At 37.5% G+C, this 23,153-nt stretch overlaps 1 protein-coding gene across 1 annotated transcript in view; it reads left to right on the forward strand.

Annotated features, from left to right (window-relative positions):
- abcb5 (ATP-binding cassette, sub-family B (MDR/TAP), member 5) overlaps positions 1 to 23,153 on the forward strand; it is a 42,636-nt gene that overhangs the window by 11,590 nt on the left and 7,893 nt on the right. The window contains exons 8-22 of the mRNA XM_041248976.1: positions 481 to 652; positions 807 to 931; positions 2,692 to 2,869; positions 6,764 to 6,877; positions 8,938 to 9,048; positions 10,910 to 11,035; positions 11,362 to 11,565; positions 11,676 to 11,846; positions 12,500 to 12,661; positions 13,751 to 13,936; positions 14,451 to 14,600; positions 20,513 to 20,617; positions 21,828 to 21,905; positions 22,206 to 22,289; positions 22,682 to 22,885. Of these exons, the coding sequence (XP_041104910.1) occupies positions 481 to 652; positions 807 to 931; positions 2,692 to 2,869; positions 6,764 to 6,877; positions 8,938 to 9,048; positions 10,910 to 11,035; positions 11,362 to 11,565; positions 11,676 to 11,846; positions 12,500 to 12,661; positions 13,751 to 13,936; positions 14,451 to 14,600; positions 20,513 to 20,617; positions 21,828 to 21,905; positions 22,206 to 22,289; positions 22,682 to 22,885 (2,170 nt within the window). The remainder of the gene's footprint in view (positions 1 to 480; positions 653 to 806; positions 932 to 2,691; positions 2,870 to 6,763; positions 6,878 to 8,937; positions 9,049 to 10,909; positions 11,036 to 11,361; positions 11,566 to 11,675; positions 11,847 to 12,499; positions 12,662 to 13,750; positions 13,937 to 14,450; positions 14,601 to 20,512; positions 20,618 to 21,827; positions 21,906 to 22,205; positions 22,290 to 22,681; positions 22,886 to 23,153) is intronic.

A 23,153-nucleotide genomic window follows, 5' to 3' on the forward strand; every position in this document is an offset into this window, starting at 1 on the left:
ATTACATTCCTTGGCTTGCTTTTTTTGCAGGAAACGCAGTGGCTCTCTTTTCTCCTTTTTTTTCATCTGCTGTTCCCGGCATAGCATCCCATGCAAGGCTGGTCTGTGCCCAAGAATTAGTATAGACCCAGATGTGGAAACTGCAGTCCAGTGTCCTTGCACACCTTTATTTAACATGAAACCAATGAATAAAATACAGGAGCAAAACAAAATGATTGAACAAAACACTTCAGACACACCCAAGCTATGCTGTCCAGTTCAGAAACAGAAAGCACAACCTGCTGCTCTCTGACTTTCTCACTCTCTCATTCACTTTCCACTCCACTCCACACGCAAGCTCTCCTACACATTAATGTGTAGAGCCTTTGTGCTGCCACACTAATATTTCAGTAACATTATCCTAACAAAATGAGTGAATGAATAAATCCTATGCCAGAATGACAGTAACACCTTTCACTTTGTTTTTGTTTCTCACCACAGTGATATTAACACAATCAATGAAGGACTTGGAGATCGAATCTGTATATTTGTGCAGTTCTTTTGCACATTTGTTGCAGGTTTTATAATTGGATTTATATACGGATGGAAACTTACATTGGTAATTTTGTCGGTCAGCCCCCTGTTAGCAGCATCAGCAGCTGTCTTGTCAAAGGTCAGGACAACTTATTTTCAATATTTTCTCCTAGTGTTGACTATCTTAGTGTTTTCTTATTTGACATAAATCAACAACCTATTTGTTTAAACAACTTGTATTTTATATAACACTGTTGTTGACCAAATATAATGTATTGGTATTTGTTTTCTAGATTCTGGCCTCCTTAACTAGTAAAGAACTGTCTGCGTATGCAAAGGCTGGAGCAGTTGCAGAAGAGATTCTGGTGTCTATAAGGACTGTGGTTGCTTTTAATGGACAGAAAAAAGCTGTGGAAAAGTAATTCTGGGCTTTAACTTTCACCTGTCAGGAGTGCAGACATGTCAAGAGGGAACCACTAACTTTATTCTAAAGGAAATGCCTTTTCTAAGTGCCCACAGTGTTTAAATGCCCAATGCATTTCTCTTGCTTTTTTTTTATTTATAGGCATTTAACACACAACACATTTAACTTGGTCCATACCATTTATTAACAAGATATTCTCAGTATTCCTATACCGTATTATGTCATCAAATGCAATACATCTCGTCCACTAACGTTATACACTGATATATCTGCCTGTGTCGCGTTCAGTAGTCTTGTACAATTTTGCAGTGGAGATGACAGTGTGTCAGTACTACATGAGGCTGGAATTCCATCAAATTCCAGTTATCTAGAAACACTCTAGAACAGGGGTGGGCAATTCCGGTCCTGGGGGGGCCCGATGTCCCTCCTAATTTTTGTTACAACTGTACCCTAAATGAATTGATTGGACCAATTACGCTTCAAATAAGCACTTCATTTGTTCAATGAAGTAATTTAGGACACAGTTGGAACAAAAACCAGGAGGGAAACCAGCCCTCCAGGACCAGAACTGCCCAACACTGCTCTAGAAGCGCGCAAAATGAAATGCATATTATTGGTAATGCTTATTACCAATTTATCTGCATTTTGTTCTTAACTTGCAATAGTTTAATTTTAGTTGAAAGTTGTATTTATGTATTTAATTATTATTTTTAGCTATAGAAGTGTATTTTACACCAGTATTTTATAAAAAAAAAAAACTATTTGAATGGCAATACTCATAATCATTTAAATTAACTTCTATTATAATTACAATAGAAAAATTACATACAAGTGAATTATTTTTATTACTACTAACATTTGTTTATTGTGGTCTTACTCTTTCTTATTACAATTTATCTGGACATGTACAATTGTTGAATAGTCTGTGTATTACGGAGTCTGACTGGAAACTTCTTGTTGAGAGAGAGCGTTATTCAAACTGGGAGGGAGTGGATTGGCTGGTGCAGAAAGAACTAAAACAGGGTTGGGAATTTGACTGGCTGGTTTTGAGGGACGGTGGACCAATCGTGTCTTCCCTGTTGATTTGCTGTCCAATAGCTGTGAATTGAGCCTTCATTACGGTGTCCTGTCACAGACTTTTCCCTTGTCTTTAGACCACGTCGGAAAGTATGTTCAAGTAGCTTTTTCTGTTTTTGCTTTTTAGTCATAGATTAGAATGTTAGGGGAAAAAGCCGGTATTTATGCATGGATTAATTTTAAAATGTAATTCAGTTAAGCAATGTTTTAGCGGGCATCTATGCAAAATAGAATCCTACTAGATTTGGAAGCTGATTGGCTGTCTGCACTTAATTGTTTTCTAATAAAAAAAAAATTTATATATATATATATTAAAAATGGGACCGAGGACACAGAAATGAAAGTTTTTCAGCATGCTAATTTTAATACACAATAACAAAAACAAACATGTAGCTTCTCCGGAGCTCTAACTAAACAATTCTGCATGTCCCTGACTAGCTCGCAGGACAGGTAAGCCGTTTACCTGGCATAAAACAAAATAACCACACAGGTTAATGCAATAAAATAATTAACCAAAATGTACATTTGCACATATTTGTCAGGGAGGATATTAACCCCCTCCCTGCCATGTTACTATATATATATATATATATATATATATATATATATATATATATATATATATAATATATATATATATATATATATATATATATCTATACTTAAAATTTTGGTAGATATGAAACCAACCTACAAGCAGCTAAAGAGCTTGGTGTGAAAAAGGTTATCACTACAAATATATCTCTGGGACTCAGCCAGTTTATTATATTTGGGTCCTATGCTCTGGCTTTTTGGTATGGAACAAAGCTAGTTGTTGATGACCCACAAAACTACACAATTGGAAACATGCTGACTGTAAGTTAAATGCTTGTTTAATCTTTTTTTCTGAAGGGATTATCCTTTTGTTTCCACCATGAAAATATTGCATTTATAGTTTTTTATTTTGTGATCTGAGAATAACGCTATTACCAACTTTTATTTTAGCTTATGTTATGATTAAATATCAAATCACTTTAGTGAGTCAACATAAAAGCCAAATGGATAAAGCTAGGTGGTATTGGATGATAATGACCAACAACTTCATGACACAGAAGTCGTCCTTGCATTTCTTGACAAACAGATCTATCAAATGGACGGTGTTGGAATAAGCAGATTTTTTTCATGTAAAATGAGTGGTACAAAAGTTCAGTTACCTTTCAATTCGAGGATGACCACTAACCAGTATTTTTTAGATATGCCTGCCACAGGTCAGGTATTCACTAAATACTTGTCAGAGCTGCCGATAGGCTCCTCAATGGAATGATGTGCAAGTTCCTGCTTCCCGAGGTAATAAATAGTCACTCCAGAGATCTCGTTCTCTTCTGCCTCTCACAACCAGGTAACAAAAGTAGCTATAAACTAACCTCTTCCAGTTGTTAGATTGTCTCTTTAAAAAAGAGTCCTTCTCTATGAGTTTCTGCAGTTCCCTTGCAGTTGATTGCTGGAAGTCAGCTTACCTGAGCAAAACGCTGTGCAACGACACTCTGTTTTAAAAATACATACTTTTAACAGCCTATTTCGCCTACCGACTGTAGTCTGCTTCTACTAATCTTGCAGCTTGCTGCCTGTGTTTTCCTATTTTTCCTCTGCCTTGGCAGCTTTGAAAAATATCAGAGAGAGAGAGAGACCTACCCTCATGCCTCGTTGCTTCGGGTCCTCTGTGACCTACAGCATCTATTTCGGTGCCCTTGGCGCTCAAGAACTTCCCTGCATCAGTGGCATCGGTACCTTTCAATGCCTCAGTGCTTCAGAGCCTCGTTGTGTTACACGCTGTGTGCATCGGTGGCTTTGGGCCCCACGGTGCCTCAGTGCATTGGTGCCTCAGTGCATTACTGCCTCCCAGTGCTCCACAGCTTTAGGGCCTCTGTGCTTCAACACCTTCAATGTCTGAAAGCCCCTGCACCTATTACATTGGTGCCTCAGTGCCTTGGTACCTAGGTTGACATTGTTGCTATCTCCCCTGGCCATACCTTCAGGCCAGCAGTGGAGGAGATATTGTAATGCTCCCACAGGGACGGGAAGCATCTTGGCAGGTGGGTATATTGCTCCCCTCCCATGCCCCAGCACGAGAGAGAGTGAAGTGCTTGTGTCCAGCAGTTACTACGGTAAGCCAGACCGTACCAATCATCACTGCGAATGCAGGCCTCCGTGGCAGCCAATACCCGGGGCCATCAGCAAGGATGGTCAAACGCTGGACATGGGGCCCCAGTGCATCTTTGCACAGTTCCAGCGGAACCACCCCAGGCACCCACCAAAACAGGCTCCACCCCAGCCTCAGCAGCCCCAGCGCAGTCCCTGAAGGCTTGTGGCCATCCCTTTTTATAACACCAGCTACAGTATTGGTGCAATGGATTGGGTGCTCGCCACTGTGCACATCGGTTACGCACTGCAATTCCGATTGGGATCACCTCACTTTCGAGGGATCACAACTACATCCATGAATCACAGTCTCCAGGTCCCATTCAACTGGGGTTACCCCACATGCACCTGGTCCAAGCATAGCTCAATGCCTTTTGACTACACCAAGTGCAACGGACACCGTCGGCTGACCCTGTCTCGCTCATGGGTGAGGATAGGAGTGATACACAACCGTCGCACAGCATTTCCTTCCAGTGCTCCATAAGACGTCCTTGTCTGCACGGGCAATTGGTAGTAGTGTATGTGAACCCGCAGGGAGGACTTCAGTCCCTGGGGTTACACCGCATGGCCTTTCGTCTATTGATCTTGGCACAGAGGCACTTTTTATCCCTCCAGGCTGTTCATGGGCGGTGGATCTCCTCTCGAGGGAGGGTCCTCACCTGTCAGAATGACAACTCCATCCTCAGGTGATGGAACACATTTGAGAACGATTCAGGAAATGTCCAGTTCGATCTCTTTCCTAAGGCAGAGATGACCCATTGCCCTCTGCGGTTCTCCCACCACCACTGCAGACACAAGTGGCCTAAGGCGCTTTTGTATGCATTCCTGCCACTACCACTACTCCCTGCCTTCCTTGAAGGTCCGGAGAGACGCGACAGTTCTCCCGGTGGCCCCCAGATGGCCCAGGAGAATCTGATTTTCGAACCTTTGCCTGCTGTTGTAGGGCCAGAGGTCATGACCCCATCTATTGCCCTATAGCAACTATTTTACAGTTTCTGCAGGATCTGCTCGATGCGAGTAGATCCCCCTCTCTACTGAAAATGTACCTAGCAGCCATATCAGCATGCCATGTCCCTATTGAATCGGTGTCCCTGGGCGCTCAGAATTTGTGTCCTCTTAGGATGGACATCCTCCCCAAATGGAGTCTAGTCGTGGTATTGGAGGCTCTCGCTAAGGCCGCACTTGAGCCTATACGTTCTATAGAGTTGAAATATCTCTCTAAAGACTGCCTTTTTGCTAGCCATCACCTCCGCTAAGCAGGTCAGTGAGCTACAGGCTCTGTCTGTGCACAGTTCCTGTATGCATGTTTGGGACAATGGGAACAGGCTATCGTTACGCACAAACCATGCATTCCTACCTAAGGTGATTACGGCTTTCCACTTGAGCCAATAAGTGGAGTTAGAGGCTTTTTATCCTCCTCCTGTTTCTTCGTAGGATCAGCGATTGAACTTCCTCTGCCCAGTTTGGGCAGTGAGAGGTTACGTGGTTAGGACGAGTTCTCCATCAGTCTGCATCTCTGTTTGTCTTGGTGAAAGGACCCTCACGAAGCAACGACTGTCCCACTGAATTGTGGACCCAGTTCCGACTACATATACTAATGCTGGCCTACCCACACTTGGGAGGGTGGCCGCGCACTGTACCAGAGGTGTGTCTACGTCATGGGCCCTCTTTAGAGGAACCACATTGACTGACTGATCTCTGTACTGCCGCTAGCTAGGCTACTCCGCATACATTCTACCGACTTAATGTGGTTGATTCCTCTACACCTTCATTAGGCATAAGGGCCCTTGAGGGCGTACGCTCCCACCACCAACATTAGTTGGCGGTAGGGAGGCGTCCCTCGTATGCTGCCCGCTCACGCTCCCTCGCAACGGGTTTCCCAAAAGTATTGGTTGGTGGATGATCGTCTTCAAATTGAAAGGGAATGATGGGTTACAGATATAACCCCAGCTCCCTGAAAGAGAAGATGACTAACCCTTGCAAGGTTGCATCACTCGCATTTGTAGGATCAATGCAAAACTGAATGAGATCTCCGCAGAATGACTATTTATTACCGCGGCGGACGGGACCTAGGACGTCACTCCACAGAGGGGCCTATCGGCAGCTCTCGCATACCATGCTCAGTAAATACCTGACCTGTGGCAGGCATATCCCATAAGTATTGGTTGGCGGTCATCTTCTTTTTCAGGGAACCAGGGTTACATCCGTAACATTGTTTTCTACCTGTCCTCCTTTGATGAATGCACTGAAAGAACTTGAGCTCAGTATCCTGTGTTTCCTAACGTAAAATCTTAGGTTCTCAAAACATTGGTACTTATTGTACATATTTGACCCTATTCAAAAATTATTTAAAGCAATGTTTTGTTAACGACTTTTAAAGCCCATTTTCTTAAAACGAAACAAACTGCTGTTCGCGGTACACTCATTTTGTATGTCTGTGCACAGCGCAAAAAAGCTTTTGACACAGTACATGTAATTTATTTTTTAGCTGAATGTTGGTTTGTGTTTTCACTTTGATTGTCTTGTTTGTTTTTATTATCATGTAATCATTATTTATGATTCTGCCTTCAGGTTTTTTTCTCCGTGCTGATCGGTGCATTCGCATTGGGCCAAGGAGCACCAAATTTGGAAAATGTTGCAAATGCTCGTGGAGCTGCCTATGAAGTCTACAAAATTATTGATTTGGTAAAAACACAGGAGGGCGGGATTTTTAAAAACCAGTGTTATTGTATCAAACTCATGGTATGGTAACAGGAGCTTTAGTAGCAAGTGATTTTCAAACCAAATGTGTTAATTAAATCAATTAGTTAATGCTTTGAAATTGAGTCTGAGGTCGTTAAGGGGAATCAGTTAATCAAAATGCATGTTAACGTTTACAGTTATGTGATGTGGGTAAAAATCAGACGGCACAGATTAAAAAAAATAAATAAGAATTAAACCCCCACTAATTTACCCTCTTTCGGGGGGATATTTTGCCACAGCTTACTGTAATGTGCATTTTGCAATCTATTAGGTGGAATTTATTTTATGTTGACACCTTTTGTCTATTTTACAGTATGTACGATTGTAGGCTATAAATAGGTTTGAAGTGATATTTGTGTTTGTAGTTGTTAGCTGTATTACACATGTATACCCTGTGTGGAACACTTCATTATATATTTATTAAGCTTTTAAAATTAAGATGAACTCCCTACCAAATACAGAATTTTAGAATTAATTATTGGGTGAATTCCTTTAATCATGCATTTCTCTGGTACTCTTTGCTCGCCTCCACGATAAATAAACTCAACCTGATTTAGACGTAAACGCTGAGCACTTACTGCATTACAAGAATATTTATATGCATAAAAACGTGTGAAGGTGAAAGTGTACATTGTACATAGTGTGGGGGGAGTATGAGAACATTACAAATATGTTTAGGCAAATTCCATATTGATTATCTTGATCACATTCCTAGTGGATTTGTGTACTTGTACGCCTGTTTTTCGTTCTTGTGTGGATTAGCCACAGGTGTTAAAAGCCAAGAACTCATTACAAATCTGCAATCGCCTAAGGAAACTTTATTGTAATATCACAATATGCCATTTTCTACACAAAGATTTCAGTTGTATAAATAAAATAATCTGCAGTGTAGGTCAGCTGTCATAATGCACGTATGCAGAATTCAAATAGGCTACAGTTGCATTGATAATTTCTTGGTAGTAACATTACACTAGGTTCAAATAATGGTATTATTTTAACAATACAGCAAACTTCCCATAAAGTTACAAATGTTTAAAACAAGTGAATAAATCTCATTCATAACCACAAGTGTAGAAAAGGCTAAAATATTTTCATAACTACAAATAATGAATTGTCTAGGTTGTCTAAGAAATTAACTCTGGTCCTGTACACTGTCTCTCTCTGTATAGTCGGCCGCAGTCCGTTAAATTTCTGTTTCAAGGTGAGTTTTATATACTGTTTCATTAATTACAAAAAAACAAAACTTCTTTTTCCTGATAAATTATGACAATTAACGAGGATTTGCTTTTAAATTCCCAGGCAAACCAAAGAAATAGTCACAAGAAGCACTGCCTGTTAAGATATTAACATTATTTTGTAAATCAACGTAATTTCGGAAATCAAATTAGGACTATTATTTAATAACGAAATAGGCATAGTGACTGCTTGAAAATGCCAAAATCAATGCTACATACCGATTTCTTTCATTTAACACTGGAGTTATTTACAACCTTTTGAAAATCCTGCCCAGAAGTGCTTATATTAAACTTTGAACTAACTTTAGAGTAATATAATTTTTAAATGGCTTTTAAAGGTGGATTGTTTTGTTACATTTTCCATATGGCTAGCAGTGAAGTAAATGATCATCTTGCTATCGAAACCTATATGTATGCCTGTTTTAATTATATTTGTACACCTTTCCAAAAGCAATGTGTTTTACCAATTAACCAATACAAAAACACAAAACAAAGGTTCAGTTGATTTAAACAACTGAAATAATATCTGATATAAAACTATATTGAAATAATGTTTTAGGGATTTTTTTTTTTTTTTCAAGTGAACTGTAGATTTCTATTATTTCTGTTTAGGTACATTGAAATAACCACTTTATTTGAAAATAATTTAAAATGTGAAACTTTGTTTAAAAAAACTGAACAATGTAAACAGCTATGTTGTTGAAGCCTCTTAAGTGTGTGTGTTTATCCGCTAAAATTATTAAATGCATTTTGTGAATTATATTTCAGCCTCGACCAATTGACAGCAGTTCCAAGCAAGGGTACAGACCTGATCACTTGAAAGGTGACATTGAATTCAAGAATATACACTTCAGTTATCCTTCTCGGCCTGATGCAAACGTAAGTGGTTTTTCACATATCCAGGCTTATTATAATCCAGTTCCAACTGCAGGTTATCTGGGTATAAAGAACTTTGACTTTGTTTGGTCAATTTAACATTGAAAACTGTTCCAATACAGTTCCAAAAACCTTGAGTACATTTAGGCATGCATGCCACTGTGATGCTCAAATACTTGGGAAGAATGTAAAAACAAATGGTTGAGTTGGCTTAAAGGATCAAGCCATATGAAGAAGATTTTTACAGAAGACTTATACAATGAAGGGTCAGCCCTGTATAGGTGTAATATTAAAAGTGTCATTTAAACAAGACGAGGCTGACCCTTTTTATACAAAATTTGGCTCTTTTTGTAGCTACCACATCTTTTATATGACTGGACCATTTAACCCTTTAAGGACAGGGATCATGTTAACACGATTATACTGAAGTGGGCTTCTAGGACCGTGATCTTGTAAACACGATAAAGCACTTTGATTTGACTTTCAGGGCCACCGTACTTTGCTTGAAACACATATCAATGGACAGGGGAGGGACTGACATTCACTTCCTTGGTTTGTTTTTTGTGACATCACTGAGAGGGGCATTTATTGTCTAATAGACTAGTCAGGAAAATTAGAACTGTACAGAAAGTTCAGACGTTTGAGTAAAAGACGGCAGATGCTTTTTTTCTAAAGGTTTTGGCAGTGCTGAATCAATTTCTGCTGTCTGCCAAGTTGTAACTGTCAAGCTTAACCTTTTGAAAAGCAAAAAAAAAAAATGTCTGCTAGAAAAACAGAACTATAGTATTACTGCACAATTTTATCATAATGTAACCAAATACTTAACAATAAACCTTTAATTTGAGGCTACAGAACCTAATTCATTGTCAGTGCTCAGGTATAGCTATTGGTTTGTGCATCTAATGTACTGAAAAATTCAGTAACATGTGTTTCTTGTGTTTTGTGAGTTAGGAAAGTAAATATTTAAAAAAATGTTTGTAACTACTCAAATAGTCTTAGGCCTAGAACAGCAGAACAGGTGATGGCTGGCAAGTCCTATGCCAGAGGAATAAGAGCACACAAGCTGACCCTACAGGCCATGGGGAGAATCGTTATTCCACAGCTGCTCAGCTACATTGAGAACGAGAACCACAACCAGAAGAAAGAGGTAGAGGGCAAATCGGATAGCGGTGATCTTGAAGACGTGCTCTCCCTTCTTGCTACCAAAAAGTTCAGAGATGTCATGGAAGCCTTTGTAGCATCCAATGACAATGATAACTTTAAATTATGGTGGAGCTACATGCAAATGGTCGATTATTATCCTGTTCACTTGTGCTCAGAGATATGGTATCTGGGAACTCCATTTACATGTATTCCAGTCCATGCTTCCCTTCATGAGGTACAATCGCACAGCAGACTTGGCCAGATTCCTTTTGCAGCAATTGATGGTGCAAACATCAAACAACAAGACAGTTGTAGCTGCTGGTGGCTTCAGAAATGAAGAGGGTGGAATCACCTGACCCAGAAATACACACTGAGAAATTAGAAGCCTGACATGAGGTGGTTGACCCAAGGATTATTCTCCACTGTGTAGAGTCAGGCAACAATCACTGTGGTAGCTGCACGGGATACTGATGTCCTGGTCTTACTTTTAGCTCATTTTCACAAGGTTTAAGCTGAATTGGACATTTTTGTACACGAGTAATGTGATTACTCCAAAGTGTGCACGTTCAGCCTTACTGATTATGACTGACTATTAATACAAGAAAATAACAAAACTTTTTCAGCAGTTCCAAATAGAAAGGGATCAGTTCAACATGCTGTATTAAGGATTATAGTATCAGGTTGGAAGTGTATTTATGAAGACATTGCTGTCTGTTCATAGGTTCTCCAAGGACTGAGTCTAAAAATTGAAAGTGGAAAGACAATTGCACTGGTTGGAGCCAGTGGTTGTGGTAAAAGCACGACAATTCAGCTTCTTCAGCGGTTCTATGATCCAGCCGCAGGAGAGGTAAAGACAATGTACAAAAATAATGATGTCAAGACAGATGTTTTGTGAGAGTAAAATTAACTAATAAATGCTCCTTTTCCTAAATAAATAACGTTCGTACTAGACCTAAACTGAAACTGTATTTAATTACTGTTGTTTCTGCCATACGTTACTGGAAGCACGAGTCTACTCTTTTACCATTGTTCATGGACAAATGTATTTCTCCATGAAGTTAGTTTCATTTATTTTAACACTTGCAATGAAATCCTGTTTGTTTTTGCTTTGAGATACTGGCGTGGTCTGAAAAGAAAACATAAGTAGTCATTGTAACTGCATTTCAAATCCAGATTACTTTGGATGGGCAAGACATTCGCTCTCTAGATGTCAAGTGGCTGAGAGAAAATATCGGGGTGGTTAGCCAGGAGCCTGTCCTGTTTGCCACCACAATTGCTGAAAACATTCGCTATGGCAGAGATGATGCTAGCGATGCAGACATAGAGCAAGCAGCAAAAGAGGCCAACGCTTATGACTATATATCAAAACTTCCTGACGTAAGTTTTTGTTTGTATTTCTGTAGTTCTTTTCCTATTTTTTAGTTGTTTATTTTGAATGTTCAGGTATTTGTATGAACTTTAAATTGACACCTTTACTTTTAAAACAGCGCTTTAACACAATGGTTGGTGAAAGAGGAGCTCAGTTGAGTGGAGGACAGAAGCAGAGAATTGCTATTGCTCGTGCCATTGTTAAGAATCCCAAAATCCTTCTCCTGGATGAAGCCACTTCAGCTCTGGATACTCAAAGCGAATCCATTGTGCAGGAGGCCCTAGATAAGGTAGTGTCAATATAACACTGGCCTGGATTTCACACTGTCCATTAAGTTGCATTGAAAATACCCCTTTAAGTTTTATAACCCAGTGCAAGGAGCATGATGCAATTGGCAAATTAAACAGGTGTAATTATTAAAGTAATGAAATGTCATCATAGCATCTATTTTGACATTACTAAATTTTTCATAATATATTTTTAGTTTGTAAAAATAAAAAAAAAAAAACACTTGTCAATGCATTAAAGAGTAAGTAGGGGGGTTTCAGAAAATACCTTGTTACACCTACCCATGTGTTGCTACAGCTATTTAAATAATGCACCTGTAGTTTTTCTTTTCACTGTTAACATTGTTAACAAAATAAGTTTTACACTTATAGTTTAAAGTCTGTTTCAAAGCTCTTTTCAGAATGTCTGCTCTAGTGCACAGGGTTTGAGATCTGTCCTCTAAATCACTGCAGGACTGCATTATTTAATTCTATTAAAATAATTCTATATGTCACACATTTTCTTTTAAGCATTACATCCAAAATTTATCAATTACCATGCCACAAGCCTAGCTTTTTTTTTTGTTTTTAAAAAATAAATAATGAAACCAAAACATTTCCTAACTTTTATATGGGTAAAATCTGCTTGTGTATTGTTATAATAATTGTATTTTAGGCAAGAGCTGGCCGTACTACTATTATAATTGCCCATCGCTTATCAACGATCAAGACAGCTGATGTTATTGCCGGTTTTGATAATGGAACTGTGGTTGAACAAGGAACCCACAATGAGCTCATGTTAAAGAAAGGAGTGTACTACTCTCTTGTAATGCAGCAGGTAAGATTAATAACAATGCCCTGTCCACATACCGTGAGATAGATATATAAGGATAAGTGAAAACAGGTGGAAAACCCCCTTAATGCTGCCGTAAATCATGTTCACATGTAAAGAATGGTGTTCACCTGGTGTTCTGCACCCACTATCAAATTTGCATGGTGCCATCATTAAACCATTAAAATTATATTGAAATGCATTCAAATGAAGAAAAGAGCATGGCATTAGGCAGAATCTGGATACTAAGCAGGCACAAGAATTATAATGTGATGTAAGAATTTTGCCTTGCACTTATGCAATTGCTGACCCTTTTCAAAAACTTCACCTCTTCTTACAAGGTGCAAACCATTGTAGAAGTGAATAACTAAGAACTGTATAAAAGCACATGCCTACAGAGACCTGTCATTGGTTTCATTATCATAATTGCGGATCATTATTTGTCATTGAGTAATTTGCATTACCCATTAAGCTTACATAGGGTGTAGTGCAAAATAATTGCCTAGCTGCAATGCAATTTGAATTTTGCAGCTGCAATTATTTGCACTGTGTCTGTACTTGCATTTCCCCCTGTATGTAAAACTTGTGTTGCATATATCTGCTTTGGATCAAGCATTCACCATGTCAGTGTTATTGCACTTGCAGTCTAAAGAACATATTTTATTGAAGCATATCAAGTAAGTGTGCAAGTACTAGATTTTCTTGTATAATTATCAATAATGCACCTTGAAAGATTGTGTGTGATAGTGTAAAACATTTAAACATCTAGAAAAATGGACTACTGTCCCTTAAAAGCAAATGTCATAATACAATTCATTTTGGGGTGAATTAATCACAAGTTATCATTACTGTCTATGATTGCCTTATGCTTTACATTCTGTAACACATCTGCTCCTTATGGAACTAACGTCAGCCTTCCAGTTATATTGTTCAGCCTTCCAGTGTGTGTGTGTGTGTGTGTGTGTGTGTATATACACACACCGCACTGTCAATGCATGTGTGACATTGTGACCAATCAGATACGTTTCTTTCATAATGAAATGTCCAAAATTAACGTACAAGTGTCTTGAATATTTGATTTGTCATTTATTTAAGAGTACCAGTAAAAATACAGAGGAAAGTGAGGAAACAGAAACTGACGAAGAAGCAGAATTGTTGGAAACCGAACAGTCTGAAGACACCAGCTTGAAAAGAATGGGAACCCTCAGGAGAAGATCAACCAGAAGAAAAATTAAATCAAGAAACTCCATAAAGAGAGCAAATGAAGCCAAAAGAAATGAGGTAGAAATACGCTTCACTCAAAACATTTAGTTTAACCCAAGATGTGTCCATCTGTATAGGACAAACCTAAACTAGAATTCAGATGAGAGAGAGAGAGATTTGTCTGCAATACATTTCAGTTTGTTTTAATATAGATTTGTCTTTTCCATACCTATCAATAAACAACTCCATAGGGTTATAAATGACAGTGGTAGGCAACATGTGTTCTTTTAGACAGATCCTTTTGAAAGACTTTGTTCCAACCAGGACCTTGCCGAAATAATGCCTTGCAACGTAATAAATAACATCACAAACATTAATATAGTTAAAAATAAATAAGTATGCGTAGTTGCCCAGGCATTAAAAGCCTATACTGTAAGTACCTCCACTATTTGTTTTCAAACACACTTTCCCTTGAGAAAGGTATGTTAAACATACCAAAACTTGGAAAGTTGGCTCTCTTAAACAAAAACGTGTGTGTGTGTGTGTGTGTGTGTGTGTTTTTTTATTTTTTTATTTATTTTTTCCCCCTTAGGAAGATGATGTTCTTCCAGATGTTCCTTTTACTAAAATTCTGGCACTGAATAAACCAGAATGGCCATACTTGTTAGCTGGACTGATTGCTGCTATTATTGGAGGAGGTGTTTATCCCGCTTTTTCAATTGTATTCGCAAAAATTATTGGGGTAAGTGTTTTTATACACATTTTAAACAAAGTATTTGAAAGCTGAAGAATATATATACACACACACACAGTGCTCCCTTGCTATAACATGGGTCTCTGGGGACCCACCATATGAACATTATAACCAAACAGCGTTATAAACGGGGGAGGGGGGCACTGCAGGACAAATAACACACATCTGACTAAAATACAAAATAAAATAACTCCCTCTCTATAATGCACATAGAGTGAAGTAAACACCTGAATTAAGCATGCATAAAGCACCATGTAATCAACGCTATATTTTTTTACAAAAGAAACATTTCCAGTTTTTAAACTGTAAATAGCCTGGCTAAACGACGGTTGGGAGTTCAGTTTAAAGAGACAGACGAGCAAACCAAGTGCGAGAAGGAGAGCGCATTGGGTGAAGGGAAGAGTGAATGGGCTCCACGAGGGCACTGTGCCTATAAGTGGAGATATTTTCAAAATTGGTGTATGACCAGAGGTCATGACCCCATTTATTGCCTTATAGCAACTATCCTACAGTTTCTGCAAGATCTGTTATAGGAGGGCTTTTTATAGTGAACGTATTTTTTGCTGTTCTTAGAGATTCTATTGGGTACTCACCGGTATGGTATTTAATGTTTTTCATTGACTGAGTTATTTAGCTTGGTTAGTTATTGTATATTTATGCAGTGTTTCCCTTGCTGTGCATTTGGTGGAGGTGGGTTTACAGAGGAAACATTTCGTACAAAAGGATTTTTGAATTGGAAAAAGGCAACTGAAAAATGTAGTGATCACCAAAAAAGCACTTATGTTTCTGCAACTATGAGGCTTTCTGCTTACCGAGATTCCCAAAAGACTGGTAATGCTGCTACTAAAGTAAATACGGAGCTTGACAGAAGTTGAGGAAAACGGGCAATACTTGAAAGCTGTGTGCCAGTTTTATTTTCTATGGATGTGCCAGTATTCCACTGCGTGGCCATGATGAGACTGTAGTCTTCTAATCGGGACAACTTTTTAAAGTGAATGGAAGAGAGAGCAAATGACAATCCCCTAATTGAACGATTCTTTAAAAAGTGTGAAATCATTTAGTTATTTTCAAGGTGCGATTATTACGGACAGGCTTTAAAATCGCTTAGTGACACAAGATGGAGTAGCCATTCTAAAGCACTCAAGGTCTACTCGATAATTTTGAACAAGTTGAGAAACTAAAGATTTTTTCTTGCAGTAGTGGAGGTATGCAAGGGATGTGTTCAGAATAACTACCAAGGCCTGCAGTTGCCAGCAAAGATTTATCCAAGCAAAGTTCGGTGGAAGTCCTGTAAATGCAAACAAAGCAGTTCAAGATTTTTACTGAGCAGTATTTGTAGTTTTGGATACAACTGCAACTGAAATAAGACACATTTAAGGAGAACGATATGGAAGCACTGACTGTGCTAAACAGCATCCTGACAACATCTTCTAAAAGCATCAAGGAGTCTCATTTGGATTTGATTTGTGAAAACCAGAGAATTTGTAAGGAGGAATTGACAGCAGAGATGGCTGTATTCAGTAAAATGCTTAAAAAGAAAGTAAGATAGATAACTTTGAGATTTTTAAGAAGCAAAACCTTGGTAACAGCTTGGGTAACATAAATAGCCTCTTCCTTATGATACCCAAGAAGAATAATAATAGATGAGCTTCACTGAGTTACAGGAAATAATTCCATCTGTGGTTTCTGTGACATCATAAATTACGAGACCGAAGGTGGAATTGTTTTCCTGTAACTCTCTGAAGAGGCCCATCCTATTATTTTTTTCATCACGGATATTGATAGTAATTTTTGAATGGGATGAATGGGTCAAAGTTCAAGTATATTTCTCGAGGAATTATCACTTTTTTACATCTACTGTGGTATTATGCCTTTTTTTGTTATGACTCGGTATGCAAATCTAGCCTTCATCCATGTATTGTATATACACATACATACATACATACAGTGCTGCCTCGCTATAAGGCTCTCGATTATTTATAATGCGCCTCGGATATAATGCTCCTACAGCATGTCCCCCAAATCCTATACTAGTGATTCATGCAATATTTCTACAGTAAATTGAGTACTGTTCAAACTATAAACAACTTCTCAGTCTAACTTCCATTTCTATCTCTCCTTTTTGATACTGTATCTGAACTGAAGAAAATCTGTGCTGGCACTATAACACAGACATCTTATTCAGCATTCATTTTATAACTAAATAAATATTAGGCCTGTTACGTGGTTATCTTTCCCAATATATTTTCTTTTTTTGCTGTGAGAGGAACTGCAGCTTTCTCAGAGAGATGAGACATTTCAGTTTCGCTTCAGCCCCACTCTGGCAGCCAAACCTGGGGTGAGCCCATACCCTCTTCCCCTTTCCCGACCCGCGCTCCTTCTTGCACTCTGTTTGCTTTTGCTCACTTTGAACTAAACTGCAGATTTAGCTAGGCTATGTATAGTTTTAAAACTGCTAATTAAAATGATCCACAAGTAGGAATGTTACTTTTTTTTTTTTGGTAAAAAATAGCGTTGATTTATGGTGCTTTATGCATGGTTACTTCACAGAAAGTTACTTTTTTGCTTCGCTGTATGTGCATTATAGAGTTATTTTGTATTTGTCAGATGTGTGTTGTGTCCCGCAGCGCCCCACCCCCTCCCCTATTTAACCCTCTTCAGTTATAACGCTCGTATTGTGTGTCCTGAGACCCGCATTATAGTAAGGGAGCACTATACTACTGTTGAGACAGGTAGTTTATTTTCCTATTACACCATCTAGTGGTAAAATTTGGATATATATATATATATATATATATATATATATATATATATATATATATATATATATATATATTATATTATATACTAGATATATATATATAGTATATATATATTATATATAGTGACTGATGTAAGCAGTGCTCAAAACATAAATTTGAGTATACACTCATAAGGATTTTAAGAAATTAGTTAACCTATGTGTAATCTACAGTGACATACTCAACAAAATGTATACACCGGAGTATATACACCAAATATTAGACAACTAATGATAATGGGCTTTTGTGATACTCCAAGTAATAACTGTAATCAAAATCATGCTTTAAACATTACATTATTAATAAAATCCTTATCCTCGTTTTATATAGCTATACACACACACACACACACACACACACACACACACACACACACAGTCAAAAGTTTACATACCCCAATGGAAATCTATAATTTCTAGACATTTCTTAAACAAATCATTTTAGGAAAAATCTTTTGTGTTGCTTTTGTGGATGTGAAAAAAAATTACAAGAAATAGATGTCTACAATTATTTATTACAGCAATTTTTTGCAAAAATCGAAATGCTAATTCAGAAGTAATCGTACCCTTTGATCTTATGGTAGTATTGTCTACAAGGTGCTAGAAATTAATACGATAATGCAGAACCTAATTCTAGAAAAGTCTAGAAAATGCTGTAGGCTCATGATGATTGCTGTCATTACCAATAAGTCAATATGGAAAAAAGTAAAGAGCTGTCTGAAAACCTTAGGCGGAAAATTATTTACTGTCATAAAGCTGGATAAGGATACAAGATGATACATTTCAGTATCCCAATTTCAACTATTGTTTCTATTATCAAGAATTACAAGACTCATGGTACTGTTGCAATGCTCCCTCGGTCTGGAAGAAAGAAGGTTCTTTCAACAAGAACAAGTAGAAGAATTAAGGAAGGTTAATAACAATCTGAGATTGACTGCCAAAGATATTCAAAGTGAATTGGCTGGGACTGGGGTTTCCATTTCAACCATAGGCTGAGTATTGCATGGTGAAGGTCTCAATGGTCACAGACCAAGGAAAAATGGCATTTGAATGATGGATATGTGGAGTGATGAAACAAAATTAGAGCTATTTGGTCAAGCTGATTGTCGTTACATTTGGAGGAAGTCTGGAGAGACATACAAAGAAAATAACACCATACCTACTGTCAATTATGGAGGTGGTAGTATCTTTCTATGGAGCTGTTTTTCCTCTAATGGTACAGGAAATTGTTCCAGTGCATGGTAAAACTGATTCCATAACATACCGAAAGATATTGGCCAATCATCTGAAACCCTCTGCCACAAAACTTGATTTAAAGCACAACTGGACATTCCAAAACGACAATGAACCAAAGCACTCTTCAAAAGAAGAATAAAGTCAAGGTTCTGGAGTGATCTAGTCAAAGTCCCGATCTAAATCAGATTGAGAGTCTTTGGTATGAGTTGAAGGCTGTGCACAAGAGAAGCCCTCTGAATTTGAATGAACTGGAACAATTGTGTGTTGAAGAATGGTAAAAACATCACTAAAGAATCTGCCAAAAGCTCAACTAACTATTAATTTCATTTTCCTTGAATACTTTTGATTTAGCATTTTCAGAGTTTTGCAAAAAAATTGCTAACATAAATAAATGTACATAAATCTATTTCTTGCAACTTTTTTTCCCCCCTCATCTACAGAAGCAAAACTTGCTACAAAAGATTTTTCCTATAATTTGTTTTTGAGAAACTTAAAAAAACAAAGCATTTCAGCAAATCCATGCCTTCGTCAGGTTTCTGTAAGAACTAACTACAGCTACACATAAAAAGACACTTCAAACTATTAATCAGTTAACAAGTCCATTATTTAATTATGTACATATTCATTCAATTATCCATTAACACATCTAAATAAGCAAAGGACATGATTTGATACACTGTCTTAGTTACAGAAGAAACTCTCAAGTAATTATATACACACACACAAACACACACACACACACACATACACATTTCGGCTGATCGTGTCAAGATATTTCGCAAAGAAACTGTACATGCAGATGAAGGTAATTGTTTTGCACATCTTGTAATGTGTCTGGAGAAAAGACGATCGATCGCTCTTTAGCTTCAGAATCACACATTAAATAAAAGGCTACTACAGAGGCTGCCGAACAGAACCTAAAACAAACAGCTTGCCGCAAACAAACTGGAAAGTCAGTGCAGACAAGAAGTATTCCTGTTGGTTGTAGTTAAGTTAAATCAGCACTACAGGTACGATCTAGCACAGCCACTTCGCTTCAACCAACCTGCTGCTTTTTAAATGCAGTTAGAATTTTAGACCCAAATAGGCTAGTTTTCTTTGTTTTGACTCTATACTAACAAAATTAATTATGCTACGTAACACAATTTTTGTTCCTGGATAGTAAGTGTTATTTCCTAATTGCTTATGCCTCAAAAGTATAGAAAATGGCTTATTCCTCACAAACTTTGCTTTTGTGACCAGGACAGTGATATTTCAAAATATCATATTTCCAATGGGAAAACGGGCAAATGTGTGTCTCTTCGTACACATAGTCGGAAAAAAACAACATATGAATCCAAATTAACATGTATTTATACTAAAGTAATACAAACATGACTACAAAATATTTAGAAGTGAGTAGTTTTTCAAGATTTACGATTATACTGTAAATTTACAGTATAATCGTAAATCTCAAACTACTCTCTTCTAAATCTTTTGTAGTCATGTTTGTATTACTTTAGTATAAATATGTTAATTTGGATTAAAAAAAAAAAAAAATTGTTACACAGTGCTATTAAATTAATTTTACTATTACTTCAACACCGCTTATTAGCACTCTTTAGCAGCTATTACATCTAACGTCCATTAAAGCACTTGATCTAGACCTACTCTACCTGTTGGGAGGCTAGTAGGTACCTCCTGGCCCATTCCTACAAGATGATTTTTGCTTGATAATGTCCGATTCAATCGACTGATCTCAATCAGATTGGGTGCCAATTCAGTGGATGCAGAACGTGCAATCTCGGTATATAATAGATGTGCACGCAGCAATACTCCCTGCAGGAAACAAACCAATGTGTGAAGCACCCTTTTATCTTTACAGGTTTTTGCAGAGCCTGACCCTGATATAAAAAGGGAAAAAACTATAATGTTTTCCCTTATATTTCTTCTTCTTGGAGGAATTGCCTTTTTAACCAACTTTTTCCAGGTAAGTAAATTGAATAAATAACTATACCACAGTGGAATAATCCACTGTTGGACTGTTACAGCATGTTATAGGACTAGAGAACCCACCTTCAATCAGGTGATGTGTTGTGGCACTAAGTGAGGGGTCACTTCTCATGTCTATGGCCATGTCCCTCAGGCTAAACCCATCCAGAATTGTCTGACTGAACTCCGCACCTGACCTTTCTAAATAAACTAGCTATATTATTTGGGACTGTGCTGTGTCTACATTCCACAAAATATAACATTACCTTGAAGTCATGAGTACTTTCAGTAAGTACTCTACATACTTTAATGCAAACTTTTAGCGTATTTTATTATGGCAGTTGTGAGGGAGGCATTTTATTGAAGTTTATTTCTGTGGATACAACTAGATCAGGATGGCGAAGAAGTCCTACAACTTTAAACTGAAAGCTGTTGAGCTCACGGATCAGATCAGTGTTTGACTAAGTGAAATGTACATGTTTCATTATTGAGATCGCTGTTTATTCGAGGGAGGCAAATCAGATATCTGAGAGCAGCGCCTATAGAAGGGTGGGGCTTATTCAAGCACAGGGCTTATGCGGTGTATATTTATTTCTGAAGAAACAATGATGTTGTATTTCTGATTGATCGCCTAACTATAGCAATTATAAAGATTTATCTTCCAAAAATTCAGTTGACAGATAACTAAATTGGTAGGTCAGGTTAAGGGGGACTAAGACAACATCGAGAAATCCAGGTGAGTAAAACTCAAGAATCCTGTCTTATTCACCAGTCACAAACACGCATTGCAAGTGTGTAGAACCAACCATTGTTGTTGTTTTTTTTTTTTTTGTTTGTTTTTTTTTAATTGAAAGCATGAATTTATTGGTCACATGTTTCTAGCAATTCCCAGACAGACTGCATCGAGCTGCTCTGAGGAGCTCACTTACTAAACACACCCAGTATATTCACAATTGGCAACTGAAGCACTGGGGATGGAAACTAACAAAGTACAAGAAACTTTAATAACTGCAAACTCAAGCTGTGTAGCAAAATTGCTACATTTAAATATCATATGTAATTCTTATTTTAATGCGTAAAACCCCATTTACACATCTATATATCCAAGACTGGGGTACAAATTCAAGCCACCAAGTGCTGCTCTGTACAGGGGTCATTTTGTAACAATCTCACAAAATATTAATTTGTATTTATTTATAATTTTCTAGGGATTCATGCTTGGAACATCTGGTGAAATTCTAACAATGAGGCTACGTTACCAATCTTTTAAAGCTATGTTGAGACAGGTAAGTCTAGTACATATTTGTCTAGTTGTTCAACTTGTGCTAATCAATATGGAAATACTACACTTTTCATTTAAAATATTTAAAATGTGAATAATGCAGCTAGTGTAGGATTTCTGAATAATCCCCAGTGAAGGTGAACATGGATTGCATATGTTTCTATGTCTGTCGCTACTGCAAAATGAATTGCTTATATTGTAAATGTAGAATGCATAAAGATGGTCATTTGTTGCCTGTTTCACGCCTTTGAACCCACTGATGCAGTTAATTTAACGTATGCTTAAATATTCTTGTGTCAAACAGGAGATTGGCTGGTTTGATGATAATAAAAATGCCACAGGTGTATTAACAACAAGACTTGCAACGGATGCTTCACTTGTTAAAGGAGTAAGTACATTGAGCATTGCTGTATGTATTCCCCAACCAACACAATGAGGGAACAGAAATTAAGAACCTTTTTTTGTCAGCAATGAGTTGAAGGACATATTCCCACTGTGATAAACTATCGAGTTACTATGAGAGATCAGAAAAGTTACTTCAATTTCAGTTGTGGTGCTTTCATATCACCGTCGCTTATGATTTCTAAAATGTGTTTTATATATTTATAGCCTTTGCCTCTGTTTTGTTGCAACATATCACTACTTCTAGGTTGCACACTGTTTTTTGCATTGAAAAGGTATAACGGATGTATAGCTGGCATTGTCTTGTTTATACATTCCTGTATCCGATTTAATGTTAATGTGTGTTTTTTTTTTTTTTTTTTTTAATGAATTTGATAGGCTGCTGGAACAAGACTGGGTTTGTTTGCCAATGCAGTTTGCACTCTAGGAGTGTCTATAATTGTTGCCTTTGTTTATGGCTGGCAATTATGTTTGCTCATCCTAGCTTGTCTCCCATTCCTTGCTGGAGCAAATTTCATTCGAATGAAATCGATAGCAGGACATGCCTCCAAAGACCAGAGTGCACTGGAATTATCTGGAAAGGTATTTACTGACATTATTACCTTCGAACTCTGCTTTACTGATTTTTAAATGTAATATGTGATAATTCTTTATTTTTGTACTGTAGTCTCTGCTTTATAATTAAAATGACATGCAATGCAGAGTGTTAAACCATTTTTTTATATGTACATTTATGTATAAAAACATACTTCCCATCACTAAGAAAAGATATGTACAGGCAAAACCAGGTATTCAGAGTAAAACATCATATTATATTACTAAGATTCCAAATGCTGTTCATCTTATTCCA

The sequence above is a fragment of the Polyodon spathula genome, chromosome 4 (assembly GCF_017654505.1).
Source record: "Polyodon spathula isolate WHYD16114869_AA chromosome 4, ASM1765450v1, whole genome shotgun sequence".
Classification (NCBI taxonomy): domain Eukaryota; kingdom Metazoa; phylum Chordata; class Actinopteri; order Acipenseriformes; family Polyodontidae; genus Polyodon; species Polyodon spathula.